At 39.9% G+C, this 23,453-nt stretch overlaps 1 protein-coding gene across 1 annotated transcript in view; it reads left to right on the top strand.

The window, feature by feature from the left end:
• The window catches only part of RYR3 (ryanodine receptor 3), a 401,651-nt gene that overhangs the window by 259,893 nt on the left and 118,305 nt on the right, over positions 1 to 23,453 (top strand). The window contains exons 55-64 of the mRNA XM_063117743.1: positions 2,803 to 2,865; positions 5,625 to 5,700; positions 5,845 to 5,968; positions 7,499 to 7,614; positions 9,893 to 9,960; positions 11,949 to 12,070; positions 15,696 to 15,745; positions 17,705 to 17,765; positions 19,014 to 19,252; positions 20,768 to 20,849. Coding sequence (XP_062973813.1) covers positions 2,803 to 2,865; positions 5,625 to 5,700; positions 5,845 to 5,968; positions 7,499 to 7,614; positions 9,893 to 9,960; positions 11,949 to 12,070; positions 15,696 to 15,745; positions 17,705 to 17,765; positions 19,014 to 19,252; positions 20,768 to 20,849 — 1,001 coding nt within the window. The remainder of the gene's footprint in view (positions 1 to 2,802; positions 2,866 to 5,624; positions 5,701 to 5,844; positions 5,969 to 7,498; positions 7,615 to 9,892; positions 9,961 to 11,948; positions 12,071 to 15,695; positions 15,746 to 17,704; positions 17,766 to 19,013; positions 19,253 to 20,767; positions 20,850 to 23,453) is intronic.

Here is a 23,453-nt window from a genome sequence, read left to right as displayed (position 1 = left end):
GCAGGAATACCCTTGCAGGGGTACCATTCCATGTCCCAACATCATCAAGGACAATCACTACAGATGCCTCCCTGATGGGATGGGGAGCGCACTGTGCTTCTCACCTTGTTCAACTGAAAACACTGAAACTGATTGCATGGAGGATAATCCCTCACAGCCTTCAATAAATTCTAACCTGTCGATCGATCGAATCCTTTGGCATCCCGTGAACCATAGACTAGAAGATCATATGCGTTCAAGTGGAAAAGGTTTACACTATTTGCACTAAAGGAGCAGTTTAAACCTGACAGTTGCACCCTATACGACATACTTCAGTACCTACTCTCTCTGTATCAACAAGGATTGAAACTGTCATCCATCAGGGTCCATGTTGCAGCCATTTCTGCCTCTCATCGGGGTTTTGATGGAGTGTCATCCTTCTCCCACCTCCTGATGAAAACATTTTTATGGGGTCGAGAGCTGGACCATAAGGAAAGCTGAGCGAAGGAAGATAGATGCTTTTGAACTGTGGTGTTGGAGGAAAATTCTGAGAGTGCCTTGGACTGCAAGAAGATCAAACCAGTCCATACTCCAGGAAATAAAGCCAGACTGCTCACTTGAGGGAATGGTATTAAAGGCAAAACTGAAATACTTTGGCCACATAATGAGAAGACAGGATACCCTGGAGAAGAGGCTGATGCTAGGGAAAGTGGAAGGCAAAAGGAAGAGGGGCCGACCAAGGGCAAGATGGATGGATGATATTCTGGAGGTGACAGACTTGACCTTGGGGGAGCTAGGGGTGGCGACAGCCGACAGAAAGCTCTGGCGTGGGCTGGTCCATGAAGTCACGAAGAGTCGGAAACGATTGAAAGAATAAACAACAACAAGGAACACGATACTGACAGTCAGACACGTAATTCCAACCTGGAGTCTATCGGTGGTGCTACAAGCACTTACAAAGAAGCCCTTTGAGCCTTTAGCTACTATGGACCTCATGTTATTGTCCCTCAAGGTCGCATTCCTTGTGGCAGTAACTACAGCACGTCGTGCTGGTGAACTCAGGGCTCTAAGGGTAGATGCACCTTACCTTGCCTTTCATAAAGAAAAGGTTGTGCTTTGTACTGACATGGCTTTTCTGCCCAAGGTAGTGTCAACTTTTCACAATACCCAGGACATTGTGTTGCCTGCCTTTTTTCCTAACCCAATCACACCATTAGAGTCCTTTCTGCACATGCTGGATGTCAGAAGGGCGCTTGCATTCTACAAGTCGAGTACTGAAGCATTCAGGAAAACACAACAATTATTCGTGTGCTACGGTGTGCCTAGGAAGGGTTTCCATGAGTCATGCCAACGCCTGTCACTCTGGACAACACAGACGATTGAATTAGCCTATTCTTTGTCTGATCTTCGATTGTCTGAATCAGTGACTGCTCATTCCACTAGAGCAATGGCCACATCTGTGGCTTTTCGTAGAAGATGTGCGCAAAGCGGCGATGTGGTCTACCCCGTCCATGTTTATAAGACATTACAGTATGGATGTTCGAGTCAGACAAGACTGTTCCTTTGGAAGAGCGGTCCTGTCGGAAGTGTTAAGATAAAACACCAACCCACCTCCAAGGTATGTTAGCTTGTTACTCGCCCATATGTGTGATGCATAGAGACCACGAAGAAGAAATGCAGGTTGCTTACCTGTAACTGTAGTTCATCTGTGCATTCACACAACCCACCCACCATCCCCTCTTGGTGGTGTACTGCTTTTACTGTATGTTTTTTATATGTATGTTTATGGGGCCACAATGTCGGACTCCTGTAAACTGAGGTATAGGCAGGAACTGCGTGCACATGCGCAGTAGCGCTGGGGGATGGTTCCTGCCTAAAAACGTTATACCAGGCTATTTGAGATTCCGGTTCAGGTCTCAGCGTGGGCGCAGAGCCCATATGTGTGAATGCATAGATGACCACTCGAAGAACTACAGTTACAGGTAAGCAACCTGCTTTAAAAAAAAAAAAAAAGGCAGGAAACAGCGTGAAACCCCAGTAGAATAGTTGCAAACGTTCTCAGCTGTAGCTGGGGAAACAGCAATGATGTAATTCTGTCAGCAATGAGTACCATTTTCAATCTCTACTGTTGCTATGGTAACATAAAAGTGCATATTCTTGAAAACTGTAACATCTACAGTAACTATTCTTGCTCCTCTACCTATTGAATGCAATTACAGGACTGATACTGAAACCTAAGAGTTAGTAAAAAATACTGAATACATTGTGGAATTGATTCACTATAACTAAAAGCTAATGAACTTTTTTAAAAGGAAAGAACAAAGGTTGCAGAGGCTGAAAAGAATGAGCATGTGTCAGAGCAAAATGTGCCTGCATTTACAACAAAAGTCTTCTTGAAAAGTCTGGAAACACTTAGCTTTTTTGCATTAAAAAGTTATTTTATTTAGAAACCCATTTAAATTTTTAAAAATGTTATTGACTATCATTATCTTTGAAATCGTGCATTTTAATCTTATGATCTTGCATTTTGCCAGAGCATCTAGAATGACACTGAAAGGTTCAGACACTGGAAAGTGACCCCAGTGTTTCTTTTGGTTATCATTGCTATGCTGGTGCCCTTCAGCACCTACCATTGTCTAAAACTGTGAAAATAGGAGTAGGTGCAACTTATTTAATACTTAATATTTAGTCTATTTCAGACTGAATACAAATTTAACTTCAAGCATTTTGCATGCCTTAAAATGTCTTCAATCAGAAATGAATTAATATGTGAATCATCTAAATATGCAAAACAGCCAGTAATTCTTTTTTCCTCCCCAATAGGGGAATGGATATAGCCCAACGCCACTAGATCTTTCAAATGTTGTGCTCTCCAGAGAATTCCAGGTTTGTATAAAAAATATTCAAAGTAATATGGTATAAAAATTTCTATGATTTTTAAGTAAAATCAACCATGGCAAGTAAGAGGGTGGTGTGGAACCCTGGTGGTGCTACTCCTTCCTGTGCTGCCAGTGTAAATGGGAAACCAGGAGGCACATGGAAGCAACCCATGCTGTGTTTTCTGCCCACACCAGCATTACTCGAGGATCTGGAAGAACCAGCAGTGTAGGGATCAACCACAGAATGAGCTCCTACCCCGTGTCCCCTACCTTCTTCTGCTGCTGTGATTTCTACATCACTGTATAACTTGAGGAGGAGCCTTTGTATCTATAGTTATTCATTCTAAATAACAAAACCATGGTTTTCTGCATATTTGTGTCTGCATATCTGATAGTGGCGCATTTTATGCAGAAAATTCAGCTGGCATTTTTCAGAATTATCATGCTTTGAAAATGAATCACTGTGTTTCAAATAACATTTAGCCTCACCTTAACCGTCTGTATAATATTAAAGGGGCATAGGAGTGTCCCTTTAGTTAAGATGAGTTGCAAAAAGGTTTCTGCCATTAAAAGCCTCAAACTACCACTTATAAAAATGGCACTATTGAGCTAATAATGTGAAACTTAGCATCCATAATGTACCTGTTGATATCTACAATTGTGCAAAATGTCAAACTGATCCCGTACAAATCGCCACAGGTATAGTAAGTTTAAAAATGCTGAAATTTACACATTTGTCCATTTTACTCCAAGCTGCAGCTAGGCATAGCATATATTTATTTCAAATTCTGGGCAAAACTCCTGATGTACTTCATTTAGGCTTGTTGAGGAGGTTTGCCTTTCAACAGTGTGGTGAAATTCAAAGCAGTGGTTTAAAGTTATCAATATTTGTCTTGCCCCATTAAAGCCTGTGGCAGCAACTTCTGACAAAGTTATGTTAGGCATGCTCAGTTTCTTCTGAGGCTAGAATGCTGCTGGTACTCCAATGTTTTGAAATCCACTCTTTCTGTCAGCATTCTGACAGCTGGGGAAGGGCAGCAAGAAACTGCCAACTGAGATAAGGGAGAGGTAATTTTGAAGATTGAGGGAATCACTCTCACTAAATGACAGATCACTGATGAATTCCTCTAGCAAAACAGTGAGGTTCAGATTGAAATCTAGGACCAGGACAACTCCATCCTCCCCATTTGGATTTGGGCTTGAAAGACCAAAGAAAAGTATGGCTGCACGGAGCAAGCAAAACACTGCACAACAACATTATTGATCACAGGGCATGTATTTTAAAGCATCAGTCATAGCTTTCAATTCCCTGGCTTTGTGAAGCTTAAGCCTCCTCTCTCTTTCACTAGCAGGAGTATCCGGTGGGGAGAGTTCCATTCATGATACCTCAGGATGTAAGCCAGTTTCCTCAAAGTAGTACACAGATAATAAAGTAACAACCATCTTAAAATAATGAACTTTTCTTCATGAGGCATTTGGAGTACACTTACTTTCCTTACTCAGTGGTTGTTCACAGGTTCTTTAGACAACGTTGTGACCATCCAGTTTCACTTCTGTTTTTAAGCAACACTTTAGCAGGAGGTTTAGAGCAGGAAAAATTGAGTATTATTTGTGAAAGCGAAATAAAATGTTTTTCCCTAATTGTGTAATTCTGCTAAAGCACAGTGCTACATAGAGGCTATATAATGGAAAAGCAGGAATAGAAATGTTCCTTTGCAATGCTTGGATCTCGATTCTGTGATAAAACTGAAAGTAGATTGCAGTGGATTAACAGGCTCATGTAGAAAGCTCAATAGCACCACACATAACCAATGACACTAACCACTATGGCCAGAATACATTAGTATTACAATATAACATTATACCTCCACAAACACAGCCAACATATCCGGCTAGAAGCCCCACTTTTGTCCCAGATGATATTCCTGCCACCCCTATCATCAGGATTTTTATTATTTATTTATTTATTTACAATATTTATATACCACTCCCCATTCAGAATTTCAGAGTGGTGGACAAAATAAAATAGAATAAAAACACATTAAAAGTACATTTTAAAAGAAACAAAGTGCAAAATAAACCGCACCTGGTCGTTAAGGTAAGGCATCTTGGAACAACGTTTTCAGAAGGCACCGGAAGGAATACAAAGTTGACACCTGCCTGACCTCCAGTGGCAGGGAATTCCATAGGAAGGGGCCACCACACTGAAGGCTCTTCCCCGGTGGACTCCAGTCACATGATAAGTCTACGTGGAACCCCCAGGAGATGCCCTTGAATGACCTCAGTGACCGTGCAGATTGATAGGAGAGAAGGCGTTCTCTCAGGTATCCTGATCCCAAGTTTTTTAGGGCTTTGTACACTAGTACAAGAACCTTAAACCTGGTCCAGTAGCAAATAGGCAGACAGTGCAGTTCCCTCAGCAGAGGAGTAACATGCTGGAAAGGGGCAGCTGCGGACAACTCTAGCCACAAAAGAAAAGGCAGCATAACCATAAGGCATTTAAACAATCCACCCTCCAACATCTGAAATAAAATCCTCTCTCATTGGGATCCCAAGACCTGAGTGAAGAAACGGCATCCTTATCCTCAGGGCAATCCTCTGTCTGGTTCCCTCAGAGTAACAAATCACTGGGAGAGGCAAAATGGACAAAACTTCTCCCCCAGGCAATGTCCTTCTCTGCTTAACATGTATAATATTTCTGCGGAATTGTATGATCCAGTCTTCTTTTGACCTTGATTATTCTTTCTCGATTTGATGGTGATACAGGGAATGGTTGAAGTAGTGGCAGAAAACTATCATAATATTTGGGCTAAAAAGAAGAAAATTGAATTGGAAAGTAAAGGTAAGACTGAAATGCTTTGTGCAACACCTGAGATTCAGCAGAGGAATATCTGAAAATACAGAAGACATTATAAGAACAGCCTGTTAACAGTTTGGAACTATTGCTTCAGTAATAAACATTAACAATTCCCTCATCTTGCCATAGGTGGTGGTAGTCATCCTTTATTGGTACCGTATGACACTTTGACAGCCAAAGAAAAGTCTCGGGACAGGGAGAAAGCACAAGAATTGTTCAAGTTTCTTCTAGTGAATGGCATTGCCATATCTAGGTAAGTTATGCATCACTATATGAATAACTTTCTCTGCCTAGTATTCTGCTGTGTTTTTGCATTGTTTTGACATGAATCCTTCAAGTGCTCCAAGTTAGCTTTGATGAAATTAAAGTCGTTTTTATATGTTACATATAAGCATCACGTACTAAAATGCTCACTTCAAATCACTACCTTAAACAAGCAGATCAGAACGAATTAAACTGCTATTTAAAATTAGATATACTAAATAAGAATAATTTCTCCTTCCCACACTTTGGCATGCTGAAGTCAACTTATTATAACGTGTGCATAATTCTCATCCAGTTTCAGAAGGACATTCTATGTAAACCCCTTCAGCAGGGGTGGGCAACCTATGGGCCTAAGGCCACAAGCAGCCCTCAGCATAATTTCAACCTCCCTCTGCAGGTGATCAGTTCAGGCTTCTAGCAAGGTGATCTGCTCCAGCAGCCTGCTGTGTGGGAAAAGAGAGAGAGAGAAAGTGGTCCTGCCCACTGCTGGATCCCAACATATTATTCTTGAGGGAATAGGACTCTTGATAGAACTAAAGCTCCCCACTCCTGCTCTAGAAGACTCCGCAGAAAATTGCCAGAGGAGATAATATGACTGCTGACCACTTTTATGGAAGTGCAGAACCACAACAGACCAGCCCCACACATTTTAGTCTCATAGCAGAGTTGTCAGTTAGATTTCTCAGTTCTGAGACCACAATGGCAGTCTCATATGAACTGAGGGAATAGAAGTTTCCCAAATTGAGGTTTCCCGAATTGCAGAGCTCATATGTGTGAATGCACAGATGACCACTCGAAGAACCACAGTTACAGGCAAGCAACCTGTAACTATTATTAATTATTAATTTATCCATAAATTACCGCCACACACTGCCATGATGTCCTAACAGGGTTTGTGAATCTTTATAAGGGTATATAGAGTAGAGTTCCCCTTTGGGTTCCTATTTATATAGTAGAAAATTCCACTCAAAATATCATATTATGATTGCCTTTGTTCTCCCTACCCATATTTCCAATTTATAAGATATCAAAGTATAATTCCACAAAAGTCATACTGGTCAGTTGCCTCTAAGCCACTCTCAATGACATGTGGAGGTATTAAGTACTAAAACTCTTAGACTTGTGATTGAAGAAGATATGTATTTTTTCATGTTGGTTACAAAAAAAAGAAAAAAAGTTATGTTACATTTACTTTGTTCTCTTCGTTATAAAGTGCCAGCTGGAGTCAAATATTTTGAAGATCAGCATCTCAGATCATGACAACCCTTGCCCTAGTTCAACCAGCAGATTATATTCTCCATATGCTCTGGTAGCATTTGGCCAAAGAAGTGAGCTCTCAATAGCAAATTATACCCTGTGAAAATAAAATTTGAAAAATGAAAATGATTTTTTTTCCATTTAGAAGCTGCTAGTATAAAAAGAAATGTTTGGAAAAAAGCATATACATTGTAATAATCAACAAAGTAATAAAATTTTAAAGTTACATTAAGTGTGCTGTTTCAAACTTTTATTCTAATAGAGGCTTAAATGACATGGAGTTGGATGCTTCATCAATGGAAAAAAGGTTTGCCTATAAATTTCTGAAGAAGATACTAAAATATGTTGACTCTGCTCAAGAATTTATTGCACATTTAGGTAAGTTTCTCTTGTGCTTGTAGGCAATTATTCAAAAAATGAGTTAACTGTTTGCACTGTTGGTTACTATCATTACCATTATTATAATTACCATTATTATTGCAAGATCTCTTATTCATTTCCTTACAAGGGAGTACAGCAGAGCTCTGATCCTCATTGTTGTGAGCATGCGAAGAACAGGACATGCTCATTCTGCACATTGAGTGCCCCCACCCCACAGTAATAGGCCCACCACACTTTTCTGGGAAGAAGTAAGGGGAGGTTGAGGTGGGTTGTGAAGGCACACTCAATAGCCCTTTCCCCTGGGAAACGTCTGTCTCAATTTCCTTTCTCTAGAGGAAAAGGGGTGCTGAGAGTACCATTCTCTTTACATAGGCACTTAATTATTGGGTCCAGTATACAGGCTGTTCAAGTAGAGTCAACAATGGGAAAAGATTGTTTCCTGCTGAGGGGAAAGGCATCTGAAACATTCTCCCTTGGCAGGAATGGCACTCTTAGCAGTAATTTCCCTCTATGGGTGGGATGCTTCCCAGAGAACCAGTAGTACTGAGAGCACCTGCAAGTGCTGCCTCTGCCTCCCCCACTTCTGCCTGAGCAGGGCAGAGGAAGGAGCAAGCGAAAGGGTCATGGCTGCAGGTGCTGCTTAAGAACCTTCAAGAGATTTGCATGCATATATTTGGAACACATGGGAATTTCTGGCCACCTGTGTTGCTGCCACATTAGCATTCCGGGCGTCATGTATTGAGATGGAAAACCATCTCTCCTTTTGTTTTCACTGGAGTAACCACTCCTGCTACCTGCTGACAGAGTTTGGGGAAGGAAATTTAGGGGCAGGAACACAATGCGAGCTGGTTTTCATTCATAATTTTGCTCAGAATGAACCAAACTATTTTCCTTTAGGGGGTCGGGGCAGGAAAAATAGCTGTTTACTAGACCCAAATTTTTAAAATGTGCAATTTCACACTTTAGTCTATGGGATAGAATCAGTAACTTTGAAAAATACTCAATTTTTTGTGCAGTTTCCCTGTTTAATCACATTTGATTTGCACAATTTTTCCCATTCATGCACAGTGGACAGCAATCACAATGCTTGTGGAAATCAAAGGAGTGATGTGTATCGAGTTGATGCTCAAAGAACCTGGGTGAATGTGAACATCACTTGTTCGCCTATCCCTAAGTAGAAGTTATATTGAATTATTGATATATTGGGATCCTGATTGACTTGGGTCTCAATTGAATCAAATTTGTAGTGCTAAAGTGAGACAAATCGCAAATAGTTTATTGATTACACAAAGATGATATATGGAGGCAGAAATAATATACAAAGAAAGCTGATATCCCTTCAGTTGACAAAGCAGGCACCTTTGCCACAGCTGGTTGTATATCTGCGTCTCGAAATTATACAAGACATTCCCCTCAGGACTAGCAAATGTTCTCTAGGATAGCAGCATGGGATTTCCCCTTGGAGTGAGAAAAATAAGTTTGCTTTGTCCTCAGCTTATATCCCCCTGCCTCCCTGTCTCTCATATTCTTGAAAGATCTCGAAGCAAATGAATCTGGGAAATTAATTGCCTTTCCTGCAAGAGAGAGGCCTCAACATTCCAGCTTAGGAGAGAGTCTCCCAGCTCATGGGTGAGATAAGACACTACACCCTTCTCTCATTAGCTAAAGCTTGCTAAAATTTGCTGACTGTGTTAGGCGATACAAGTCTCTATGCATTTAGGAAACTGTATAGGACACATCCATAGCAGCTCACTAAAACTACTTGCCAGTTCTTCTAGTATTAAATCCACTGCAGAAGTCTGGGAATATGCACAAGATACTCTCACGTCAGACACAAGTACATCTTCCCATGGATTGCAGTAGTTGGCTGGAAATTTTCTATTTCAGACTAGAAGAAGCATGGAGATAGGAAGGATGGTTATCTAGTCTGGACCCCCATAAAATTGCACGAGTGAGGCAGTGCGATTGTACATCAAAATCCTTGTCTGGATGCGCACTAGTTTTCAGGAAAAAACTTCAGAAAGAGGAGCTTGATATTCACAAATGGATCCTTCTCATTCTGTTTTTATTTGCACAAGCCTTATCATTTACTATGTTTGGTTAAAGTGGAGACGATACCTGAACAGGACCACAGGATTGCTTCTCTGGTTCTTATAGAACACATTGTTGGTGCCCCCTGAAATTTTAAGTTGGTTAGAATATTTCAAAAACCTGTGGATGATATAAAATGATAGTCTTGTCCAGTATTATTTATTTTTCCATTGCTTCTCCTCAGAAGCCAGTGTCACCAGCGGAAAAACTGAGAAATCCCCACATGACCAAGAAATAAAATTCTTTGCCAAAGTAAGTGACATTATTTCAGATAAACTTCTTTAACTTCCATACTAATTCATGAGGGTAGTGTGAGCTAATATTGAGAACTGTGCATATAATGGAACATCTGATTCCCATTGCAGGAAGTGGGGAATGAAATCTGTAGTGCAAATTAAATGTTCCAAAATACCGCCTTGAGGCACAATTTGTGAAATTATTTTTATACATAGTAAGTGTTGTAGATTTGAAATTAAAAGGCAAAGTAATTAATTTAGGTTGGATAGAATTTAGTAGTATTTTTATGGAGTACTTGATTCATTTCACCTGTCTGGTCTCTTGAAGATTACTGAAATTACATTACAAATCAGTAACTTGTTTTTACCGATTGTTTTATTTGTATCAGTATTTCTGTGCATTATTCTTCAGTGCCTGTAGATCTAAATAGTCAACAGATATAGGCGGAAGCAGGGCAATTGACTGCTGTTGAGCTTAGTTGGTGTTGGGTTCCATTATTTTTATTGCAATGCGTATTGTATTGCACTTGATATGGTGAAGTCTTTGATACTGATTAGCTGTTTTGTGGTGTCATAACTGTATCTAAATAGTTTGTAGTCTAGCTTCTGTGAAGAAAAGTTGTCAGTTTAGCTGGAAACAAAACCTCACACAGGAACGGAGTAAGGACTGGGAAGAGTTCCCAGAATGAAAGATAAGAGGCAGAGAATAGAAATGTAATGACGTTGAAGGAAGGGTACAAAGTAGGGCTAGGTGTGAGCAGAAGATGTTCAACCCCCAAAGCCTCTGACTGCAGGGTCAATGGTCAGGAATGCTGGGATGAGGATGAGGAGGATTTTATATGCCACCTTTTTTTTCTCTTGCAAGGAACCTAGTGCAGCATACTTAGCCCCCCTTCTCCATTTTACTCACAACAGCCCTGTGAGGTAGGTTAGACTGAGAGTCAGTGACTGGCTCAAAACCATCCAGTGAGCTTCATGGTGAAGTGTGGAGTATAACCCAGATCTCCCAAGTCCCAGTCCAACCATTACGCTACAGTGCTCTGAGTTGAAGTCCAAAGCATCTGGAGAGTTACTTTCTGCCCACACTTGAAGTAGGCAATAGACTAAAATTACCTAGTCAGTTCTTTAGCTGCAAATGTCTTGTTCAGTATATTTTATACACTGAAGTTTATAGGAATATCCAGTGTCTTGAACTTGGCCTGTAAAAATGACTAAAATTAGAATTGTGAAGTTCTCTATCATAGTGCTTATGGTATTGCCTACTTAATTATGATAGTGGAGGAAGAGAGTAAATCTGCTATAATTTAGGGGCATGGCTGAAGGGGAGAAATCTGAACTTCACATGCTTAACAAAGATGACTCCAGTGTTTGAGGAGATGCCATTTTGCTCACCCTCAACTGTGTCCACAATTATATACCATTTAGTTTGTTTCATAGAACTGCTTGGTTCCTCTTCACTTCCATGGAAGAAATAATTCAGGGATTCAGGTGGGATAAAGATAAAATGTACTCCTCTAGACAATAGTAGTCACAGTGGTGTCCTGGAGAACAGCAGCTTGCTTCCTGACATAGGGGTGAACTGGCTTCATGCACTTAATTGGCAAAAAGTTACAGGCTGGGTTGGGGAAGGCAGGTTATACTTTAGTAAGGAGCCCTCTGTTTCGTTTCTTTTGCCGCTGTTATCAGGGCATTCCCACCCCTTGCTCCTCTCTGGAAATGGCTTCTTCCTTTGCATCTGCTGCTCTCATAAGAAGCAAGGCAAGAAGACCCAGGTCCATCCAGGAAAAGCCTTTTCTTGTCTACTGCCTTTGTCACTTGCAACAATCTTTGAGCCAATCTTCTTCTATTGGCAAGAAAGGGAAGTTTGCAGAGGCTTTTCCAGATCCAGCAGTGAACTTGGTGAAACTGCTATCTCAATCAGCATAACCCTCCTCTGACACACATTCTATTTGTTTTTCTTGGTCATGCTTGTAGTTTATATACATTGTTTATTATCTTCTCTAGGTTCTGCTACCATTAGTTGACCAGTACTTTACCAATCATTGCTTGTACTTCCTCTCGTCCCCTACAAAGCCACTCAGCAGTAGTGGATATGCTTCAAATAAAGAAAAAGAAATGGTAGCAAGGTATGTAGTAAATTCTATGACACTGTAAATTTAATGTTATGATGAAGTAGCACCTTTGAAAATGTTTGTTTCTTATCCATATAAGTCTTGTCAATGCATCCATATCATGGAAAACCATGCATTTCTTAACAAATTAACATAGGACTTTATTTCAAAATAAAACCTTTTGTCTACCCAGAATTAATATTTCAGGTAAACTATAGTTCTTACATTAGTTTAATAAATTATTTATTTGATTAAGTAAGATTATATCACTTAATATATAAGATGACAACTTTCCGTATTTTTATTATATTATTATCTTTAAATGCTGTGGTCCCATTCTGGTGTTCCAGACCACATCTTTGGAAGTTGCTTTGCTTTGTTTGTATGCATGAGAGGTAGAGAAGGGTGGGGTGGCACACGCAGAGGGAGGGAGAGCTATGCAACCCTGCAGTGCTGTAATGCTCTGCCCGCTTTGGGCTCTGGCTCTACCATCATCAGCTGCAGCCCCTCATTGACTGACTCTGTGAGTAACAGCAGTTCATGGGGAAAAGTTCTCCGCCCTGATCTAAACTAGTCTAATAATTCTATCTATCTATCCATCCATTCATCATGTGATCATGTGTACATTTCAGCCTTCAGCAGTCCTTCCAGGGTAATAATCAAAATTCCACTCCGGCATCTAAAATCAAAATCAATATTTATAACTATTTTTGCATATATATCCTACCTTTCTCCTTTAGCACTCCTTTAGGACTCTCTTGTTAGACAGACTCCTTGAAAGAAATGTTGGACCCATTTCTAGGATCTTTCTCTATATTCCCATGTTTCTTTTCCTATCTCAAGTTATTCTCCCTGGGTGTATAGGTTGTTGTTGTTGTTGTTGTTCTAAATAGCGTTGCTGCCTTTTGACTTGACATATTGTGGGCCATCCAGCCATTCAGTGTGTCCATTGACCAAACTATTCAGGGCATCATGTGACTTGGGCATCTTGTCACCTTGGAGTCTAAGCCTATCAATGGCTGCTAGTAATGATGTCTATATACTACCTCCAGCATCAAGGGCACTCTGCCTCTGTGTAAAAGTTGTTGGGGAAGATGAGGGGAGAGTGCTGCTGAAATCATGTCCCGCTTGTGGACATGAGTGGACATAGGCATCTGGTTGGCCACTGTAGGAAAAGAATGTTGAACTGGATAGAATTTGGTCTAATCCAGCATGGCTCTTCTTATATTCTTATTCTTTTAATTATTAACTACAGAACTGAAAATTGGACTGGTAGTTCCACTTACTATACATTTCTTTTTGTAAACATAATTTCCTATTTATTTTTCTTTTGCTTTATTCCTGTAGCCAGATTACTTCTTACAAGTCTCCCCACTGTATCTTTCAACTCTAATGTATTCCATATAAATAATTAAGATATGAAATAAGTATTTTCTGTACTACTGACTTTCACTGACTTTGTATATATTTTTATCTAATGTCCAAATTATATCTAATGTTCTTTCATGCAAGACATTTTGATTTAATTTGATATTCGATATTGAAGGACATCAAATGCTTTTCTAAGATGCAAATATATTGCTTTTAATTTCTCATGCACACTTTCTGTTTGTGAGCCCATTAAAATGCTAATCAAGCTTGCCTCATAAGATTTATTCTTTAGACTGTTATGCAATTTATCGCTCGTGATTTTTTTGCTCATTGAAGAAGGACATCCTTCAGTAGGTGACTCCTCACATCCATTTCAAGGGAACAGGAGTTCCAGAGGCTTCTGGAACAACTGCAGGAAGAGAGAGCTATATCAAATGTTGACCTTCCCCAAATGTAAGGTAGCAGGGTTTTCACTGCTCTCCTAGGCATGGGTTGTTATTGGGGGTTGTTGTTGTTGTTGTTGCTGCTCCAATCCCTACTTTATTGGCTTAGCTAGTTAGGTGGGTGAGAGCTTGGTGCTTTCTTTCTAGTTCGAACACCAAGGGACAGTGAGGGATCACTGCAAGCATGCCTGTTCTACCTATGGGTTACATTCCACCTGCTATTATTTTAGTGACTATACTTTAGAATAAGGTTGGGCAACTTATAGCCCCCGATGTTGCTGGACTACTACTCCCATTATCCCTTACCATTGGCCCTGCTGGCTGGTGCTGATGAGAGTTGGTGTCCAACATAATCTTGTGGGCCATAAGTTCTGCACCTCTTATTTAGAGGACTGTGTCATGTCCTTCAGTATCACAATTCCTGGAAAAGCTAATAAAGATCTTCATCAACTCCTAAAATGTATTCCGTGTACCATAGTTGCAGGAACTGATCCTCCCCTGTTTTTGCCTTAAATCATTTCACCCCAAAGAGGGGCAGTCACCTTTGATACATGTAGAATACTTAATATGTATTTACAGGGAAGAGTAGGTATTATTTATTTATTCCTTGTTTGTTTCCTTGGGGGGGGGGGAGGGAAGATTTCCAGATCAACCCATGAGTACATGAATTAAGGACTGTATAACACTAGTGTACTAATCACAGGGCACCAAGCCACCAAAAGGGATACTAGCAAACTAAAGGAGAGGGGCAGCCCTCTTAGTTACACTGACTACTAATGCACTACTACCTCATATCTGATGAACAGTTATATGGCGCACCCCACCTACCTTCATCTGGCACTAATGGATAGAAACCTTGAAGCATCATTCGGGTCAGGGTCCGACTGCAGGTAGTGTAGGGAATATAGCAGTTAGCTTTCATGTGGTGATAGGTTCTAACGTTTCACATCTCCTTGAAGTATGTCCTTGCATACTGGACTTCTCATGAAGGTACTTTCTGGTCAGGAAAAGACAGCCCATCTTGACCCATCCAGAGCAGGGCCTGCACTTAGTCTGCACTTGGGACAACCTCCAGTTCTCTTAGAGTTACTAAAGTTGAAGCAGTATTATTAAATTCTAAGGTATATTTTTTTTCTGGTTAGTTAATTTTTTGTTGTGGAAGCTTCCAAAACTGAGCGGGTTCCTCCTAGGAGAGATGTCAGAAGCCTGTGGAAGTTCTGTCTTCTTGAAATGTATGGGAGAAGTGAGCTATCAAGGGAAGTTGTCCTTTCCATTGACTTCTGATGAGTTTATATTCCCATTTTCATTATTTGTGGGTCACTATTTGGTTTCTAAGCATAGAAATAATGAAGAAGCAAGTGAATGGACTATTTCTTTCCACTGGTATTTGTTTGAATTTTATTTACAAAAGTTTTAACAGAGCAAAACACTTATTTGTGCTCCATTTCTATATAAAATTAGCTAAATTATAATTAAATAATTTTTCAACCCTGTTATTTTATTTTGCATCTTAAAAAAGAAACAATGATTACACTATATAATTATTTCGTGATGTAAAACATAGTGAGCACAAAGTATATTAGTCAAATAAAATCATTATGTTTTTAGAATAATCAGGTTTTTATCTGGATGTTAAAACATACACTTTAACTATTTCTAACTGTAGTTACTTTCGGACTCACAATTTAATTCAAAGTAACTTTGTAACTTTGTTTCACATCTGCCATTCTCACAGTTCCTTACAACTATTTTATTACTTTATTATCCTAACAAATCTTTAATCTCTGTGTATTTTTCCTGCTGTTTTGTATTCTTTTCTGCTTTAGCCTTTTCTGCAAACTTGCTGCTCTTGTTAGACATAGGATTTCACTTTTCGGTAAGTTAAGGAAAAAAAATTGATTAAGTTATAAACACAGACTCTTTTAATGTTTTCAAGTATATATGGATTGTCTGGACCCTTTCTGAGTTTGTGAGAAAATGTGGACTAATTTTTCGCTGTGGCATTTTTAACAATGAAGAATCCTTCAAACTGTCCCGTTCTACGCCTTTCATTTTCTGCTCCCATTGTACTTTTGTGGCTCATCTTGCAAAATCTTCTACCACTCCCATTTACTGCTTCTATAGTAAGATCTTTCTTATTGTTTCTTGTTGATTGTGTTGTCAGTAATACATTTATAGCACAATCCTTCAGAAATAAACCCCACTGATATCAATGGCACCTACTTCCAGGTAACTGTGTACAGACTTAAGCAAACAGGAAGAACAGAACATTTCTACTTCTGTTGATAAGTACAAGATGCTGCTATGGTAACAACTAGACTATAGTGCTAAAGTAGGTCCATGGGATGGGACTGTAAGACAGAAACTTGATAATTAAAACATATTCTTGAAAAATTAAACAATTTTTAAAATCTTTACATAACCCAAGTTACTACAAAAACTATTTAACCTACCATCTGTGTGAATAAAGTTCAATTCCGCCACCCCCCAAGAAATGTTTTCTTCAGTTAATATAGAAAAGGCAGTTGGCCCATTATTAAATGTACAATATCCTCAAATTTTGCTCACAGAACCTTCCTGAAAGGTCATTGCAACATCCCTGCAGCATTGACAATAGCACAATGCTTTGCAATGATGTTGTGATTCAGCAGTTAGTATATTTTATCCACGTATTTGCTGCCACAAGGACTATTCCTAGAAGACAATTCATTTCAAATAGTTGTCAGCAACTGAAAATGGTGTCATAATAAAAGTATAGAATAAATTATGCATAAAAATAAATAAAGTAGTAATTCTCCTATGAAGACTTTATTTTATGATCTTGGGCTGGGAGTTACCCTCATCTTACTGAAGCCCCAGGATGCAAGAACAGGATCAATGGATGGGGGAAAGGGTGAAGGAGAAGTGAGGTGAACAATGGAAAAAGCAGCAACCCAACTGTGAACACAAGAGATGGCTGTATCTTTCAGAAAGCCAATCCTAGAGAATGGGAGGATATTGTTGTCAGCACTTTCTTCAGCAAGGAACTAAGTCTATGTTTGAAGGAGAGGGGGAAATGGGAGAGCACCTTGAAGTGGCAGAAGAGGATGCTAAGGAAGGACCTCTAAAGCTTTCTCCTAAGCCAGAGGAAGCCCAGAGCCAAGAAGGAGTATGGACAAAATCCAGTCTCTGTCCCTCCCGACATCTTTGATTCCTGGTTGGAGTGGTTAAGAAAGGGAATCTAAAGGGCTGTACATCCCCCGCTGCTGCACATCTTTTAATCTTGTGGGTTTTGGGGTTCCCCTGGATATTCCAGAAAATTTCTCTATTGGCAACTCTCTAAATAAAGAAATCAAAGTAAACTCTGGATGGGAAGGATATATAAAAGCCAAGCAGAAATCGCAGATTTTAGTGTGGAATCTGCATGCTGTCAATTATTATTATCATTATTATTAATAATAATAATAATAATAATAATAATAATAATAATAATAATAATATACCACCCCATAGCTGAAGCTCTCTGGGCAGTTTACAAAAGTTAAAAACAGTGAAAATTAGAAACAAATAAACAAAATTTAAAACCATAAAAAGCATAAAATACAAACAAAAACAGACAATATCCATTTAAAACAACTATTCTGGGGTCAGTTAAAAATGTAATAAATGTTATAAATAACAATAATTAGGGAGGGAAAATAAGAAGAAAATGAAAATAATTCCAACTTTCATTAGCAGAATGAGATATTAGTTCTCCCCAGCATAAATACATTTCCGAGATATATTGATTTTTACATTTCCTTGTGTTAAAGAAAATTTTAAAAAGCAACATATTATTTCCCTTAATTTTTCATAGGTAGTGATGCTGCAACAATGGTTAGCTGCCTACACATCTTAGCTCAGACACTAGATACAAGGTAAGTTTGCTGGTATATACACCTGTGTTCCATTCTTACCTGTAAATAAGATATTATCCAAAGCAATTTTCCCCTGAACTAGATATAAGGAGTGGCTAGGCCTGAAACCTCCTTCTACCATTATGGGGAGGTTTATATTCTATGGAGGAACATTCAGTCATGTGAGTCTCCACCTGCAGCATGAAGTGGTACAGCCTACACAGTTTCTGCTGGGCTTGTGTGTGATAGACCAAGGGCCTTGCTAGACGAGGCCTTAGCGCGCTTTGTGGGCCGGTTTCCCTGCTGTGCATCCAGATGACTCACAGGGGAATCCGGCGCCAGGCCACACTGAGGCTTCCTCTAACGCGCCATAAGCGAAGTCGCTTATGGCGCGCCTTTTTCACAGCCCCGGCCTCAGGCCGGAGCTGCGAAACGTCTAGGAAGGTCCGTGGCTTTTTGCGGCTACTCGCTTACTCGCGAGTAGCCACGAAAAGCCACGGACCTGGCACAGCGCTCATACGAGCGCTGTGCCCATCGTGCCGGGGGGGTGATCCGGGGGGGAGATGGGGGAGGGAAGGCCGGACCGGCAGGAGAGGGGATGGCGGAGGGCGACGAACAGGAGATGGCGAGGGAGGGCGGGGGGGGCGACGAACAGGAGATGGCGAGGGGGGACGGAGGGCGACGAACAGGAGATGGCGAGGGAGGACGGATGGGGGGGTTAACTAAAATAAAACCCTTACCTTCTCCGGAGTCTTCGGGCCACACGTGGCCCCTTTAAACTAAAAAAAAAAAAGGCAGACGCTGCAGGGCTTGCGTCGTCCCTGCGCGTCCGGCGTCTGGAAGCTGAGGCGGCATGCGCTAACGTTAGCGCGCCTTGGCCCCGCCTCCCTGCCGGCTTATCCCGGCAGGTCTAGCAAAGCCCCTAATTGAGACATACATCTGATTATAGACAGTAGACTAATCACGAAGCTGATTATGGTTAGTGGACTAATCACAAAATCTTAGCAAAACCTAACATTCAGTCTTACATTTTAATATCAGAAATCTGAATTTGAAATTACACTGTTCAACAATATTATTATTACTATTATTATTATGTATACAATTTGAGAATCTAAAGGTTTTCCCCCAGTTCTAAATAATGATGTATATGTAGTTAACATAAACACCATTATGCTAAAAAAAAAACATTAATTGAGTAAGACTTAATTTATAACATCTGTGTCTAGGATTTGATTTTCAAGTGACATTTTAAAAATTATCTTGTAGAACTGTCATGAAATCTGGTTCAGAGATGGTTAAAGCAGGATTGCGTGCCTTCTTTGAAAATGCAGCTGAAGATCTTGAGAAGACATCAGAAAATCTTAAACTTGGGAAATTTACCCATTCCCGAACACAAATTAAAGGTGTCTCACAGAATATCAACTACACGACAGTCGCATTGTTGCCTATTTTAACATCAATTTTTGAACATGTTGCTCAGCATCATTTTGGCACCGACTTGCTTTGTAAGTGTACTCATTTTTATATTTGGTTTTGGACGATGTTTTCAGTTTTCAGTAGAAATGCAAGAGAATCAAGGACTTGCAGAGGCTCAAATGTTTTGCAAGTCTTTTGTTTAAACATTCAAAAAAAAAAAACTTGGAGGATGTTCACAAAGCACACTCCAACTCCTCCACCTCCACATTCCCTTGCCTCCACGGGACTAGCAACATATCTGGGACAGAGCAGGGAATGATTTCCAGTCTGATTGCTCAGAATATCTTTTTATTTACGGGAGAAAATAGGATTATATTTTGTTTGACAGAATTCATATGGTTTATCAGGTGCATGATAGGCAGAAATTCTAGTGGTATAGCTTTTTCCCAGGGTGAGATGCAGTGACATGTGGGAATTTTCCTCCTTGACATTTTGCCTGATATTCAGCTTCTAAATGCAGAGAAAAAGGTTGACCAACTCTCTCATTGAAGTCTGCCTGTGAAAGCTCAGTTCTCTGGCAGAGTAAGAAGGACATTCAAAGATCTTTCAGATTGCCCCAGGTTGCCCTTCAGGAGGCAGGACTGGCTTGCAACTTTGACTCCTCTGCTGTGGGAGGAGCTTTCAACTTTCCAGACTGGCTCTACCTCATGATTAGGAAGCAGGGTCTACATGGGCTCTCTTCAGCCCATCACTTACTGCTTGCGACTTTTTCATTTTAATTTAGTCTACTTGTCCCCCAACTTCAACTTTCTTAGTTAAAGGTTTCCTCATGTGGGACAGCTGGGAGTTGTGGAAGGGGCAAGTGGTTTAGGACCTCCTTTCTTTACTTGACTCCTTGAATAATGCAGAGGACTAAAAATCAGTGACCATGGTCTAAAACTCTTTGAAGTTAATTAAAAGCCACACACTGATTGGAAAGTGTTTTATATCAGGTTCACAGTAACTAAATGGGTTCAAAGGTGCACTTCTGTTTGTGGAAAAGAGGGCAGGCAATTTTCATCAGTTCACTTTACTCTCTGCAACCCCCTACATTGCATCCCAACCTGGTCTACAAAACCAACCCTCTGGAGCAGATTTTCAGGGGGCTCCAGGGAAAAGGGAGAATAGGTGAAAATAGTCTCTTTCCTTCCCATGAATGGAGACTTATGCCATAGCTAGACCTAAGGTTTATCCCTGGATCGTCCAGGGGTCAAACTTGTTCATCTAGGTGACACACAGGGGATCCAATGCTCAGGCAGGGGCGAACCCTGGATGATCCCAGGATAAACCTTAGGTCTAGCTGTGCCCTGGGAATACTTTTTCTATGAGCGGAACTCTGCTTAAGTAGGCAAACCCAATGACAACAATGGATAGAAAGTTAATTAACATTTAATAAAGCATCCATTAATTATTTAATTAAATTTAATAAAACATCCATTATCCATTAGTTATTATATAAAACAACCAGCTATCATTTGGATAAAACCTATAAAGAGTCTAAATTATTTGATTTAAAAGGATATATTAGCTTGAACGCAATAACATTTACTTCTACTTTCTTTCAGTAGGTGATGTTCAAGTTTCATGTTACAGAATTCTTTGTAGCCTGTACTCTCTTGGAACTGGAAAGAACATTTATGTTGAAAGGTACTTAATAGAAAGAACTGGATATACTAAAACAAATCTTCTTAGTATATAACTAACTTAAGATTGACTGCAGCCCCAAATGCAACAGCAAACTCTAGCAGCTAAAGCATTTCCTTTAGGAGTTGTACAATGTCTTGTATTCAGGATGTACAGATTGATTTCTTCTTTTTTATTAATCCAAAGGCCCTTCTAGTTTACTATTACATTTTTGTCAGTAAGGTCATAATTATTGAAAGAAAATATATTTCCAATAATGCCACAGGGATAAGATTCTTTTGAGAGCCTACCATGGATTAACACATTCTTTAGAGAGGTTACTAAAACTCTATAAAGTATTTAATTGTGATTTTAATGTTGATTCAATTTAATTTAGAATTTAGCTTAATTTTGAATACATCCACATACTCGGCAAAATCCTTGCATTACTGAGATCATTGGATGTTTCACAATTGAATGTTCAGTGTTCCACAAATCCTAGAATTGCCTACCTGCTTTCTCTGGGAGTAGCCTCTCGTGTGGCAGGCAGAAATTCAGCATCTAGTGTGGACAGACTGGCTACTTGCAAACCATGGTTTGCAAGCTAGGAATCACTCTTGGAAATATGTACCTCTTAATATTTCCAAGAGTGATTGGAATATGCCATGCTGGATCAGACCAAGGTCCATCTAGTCCAGCACTCTGTTCACACAGTGGCCAACCAGCCATTTGCTAGGAACCAACAAAGCAGGAGAGGGTGCAACAGCACCCTCCCACCCATGTTCCAAGCAACTGGTGTATACAGGCTTAGTGCCTTGAATACTGGAGATAGCACACAACCATCAGCACCAGTAGCCATTGATAACCTTTCTTGCCAGGAATTTATCCAACCCCCTTTTAAAGCCATCCAAATCGGTGGCCATCACTACATCTTGTGCTAGTCCCCTCTCCTGAACAATTCTTCTGCCCTTTCTTCCCTTCATACCATGATAGCATATTATTATGTGTGCAACAGTGCAAATCATGGTTAGTTTCTCTCTTAAACCAGCAATAGAGGAGCTAATTACACATCTCATGTTGGTTATGTTTTGTTTGTTACTTTGTTTTTAGGAAAGCAGGTTCAGAAGATGCTATTAAAGTGGGGAAGCAGCAGGGGGGAGGTTTAACCCTTTTTTTGCCTACCCATTTTATAGTTCAAAATTCTCCCCAACTGGATTTTTCCTTCTATTGGGTTCAAAATGCAGATGTCCAAGAGCAAATTCAACCCTGCGTGTGGAAGGGAAGTTGAAAGTGGGTTACCTAGGAAGCTGCCTTATAGTGAGTCAGACCATTGGTCCATCTAGCCCAGTACTGTCAACATTGGCTGTTAGTTTTAGGCAGGATTTTAGGCAGGAGAAGCTGGGTGTGGGGATTAAGCCTGCTCTACCACTGAGCTACAGCCCCTTCCTAGCCATGGTTATGTAGGAACCTGGTACTGATCACAGTACTGTACAAATATACTTAATGCTGAGACGCACAGCCTGAGTCTGCTTCCCAGTCCATCCTTCATGGTTTACAGGAGCTAGAATTGTATATTTCAGTGATGTTTTGGTGCAAATAGCATGATTATTCTTCTGTTGTTAAATCATCCTAGTTATAAAGTGTAAATTCACATCATCATTTTTCCAAGAAGGGAGAGGGTTCCACTGAAGATTATTCTTCTATTTTCTCAGGTTTAAATGCAAGTATTTTCTCAGCATATAGTTTTCTTTTCACTGCTAATATTGGTAATTCTTAAACACTAGTTAATCTTCAGTCTGTATATATACATTGGAAAAAATTGAAAAAGGATCATACATGTTCAGTTTAAATAAATTTCCACTGAAATGAGATAGGCAGAACAGCTTAATGATTGAATTTTATCAATATTAAGTTGCAAGCGAAAATTCACAGTGTGGAGGTCACCTGCCTCTCCCAAGCATTGAAAAGCCACATTGGATGACTCACTGGGAAGAGAACTCAGTGATGATCCACCCTTGACTGCACTCTTTCCCACTTTCTATAGAAATAAGTACACAAAAATCAACAATTAATTACCCATTTATTCAATTTCCTCCAGAAAACATACGTTTTAATAAAAATAATTCAATTTATATATTCTACAAGGTTACTGTTAGTACTACTTAATATTGCAAGGTACAGAAATAAATATGCCTGTGCCAACAGAGATAATGAATTCTGTTGAGGTTTGGTCCCTGAGAGAGTGTTTTCACCTATGAGTCATGAAAAATTCTGCAGCAGCACGAGGAGAGCAATTTCTTGAGCTGTAACTTTTGATTATTCACAAAGAATGGTTTAACATGACATTGCCTTCTAGATTAAAAGATATTTGCAGCCCCATTTGGAAACGTTTCCTTTATAGAAAGCCAACTGAGGAAACATTGGAAGCCAAATCTTACTGCTGATTAAAATTAACTTAGGTTAGGTCGAATGTTGTTCCTTCAGTGGAACTGAGATGGTGTGTGTGACTCTATCTTCCCCCCTGCAGCCCCCTGCACATCTTCAAAATCTGCTCCAGGGGGAAACTCTCTGACGCTGATTTTAGGGTGGTGCAGAGGGCTGTCATAGGTGGGGGAGGTGGAGAGAAGG

The sequence above is a fragment of the Elgaria multicarinata genome, chromosome 2 (assembly GCF_023053635.1).
Source record: "Elgaria multicarinata webbii isolate HBS135686 ecotype San Diego chromosome 2, rElgMul1.1.pri, whole genome shotgun sequence".
Lineage (NCBI taxonomy): Eukaryota > Metazoa > Chordata > Lepidosauria > Squamata > Anguidae > Elgaria > Elgaria multicarinata.
The sequence above is the reverse complement of the archived record's forward strand: the minus strand, read 5'-3'. Positions and strand labels throughout refer to the sequence as shown.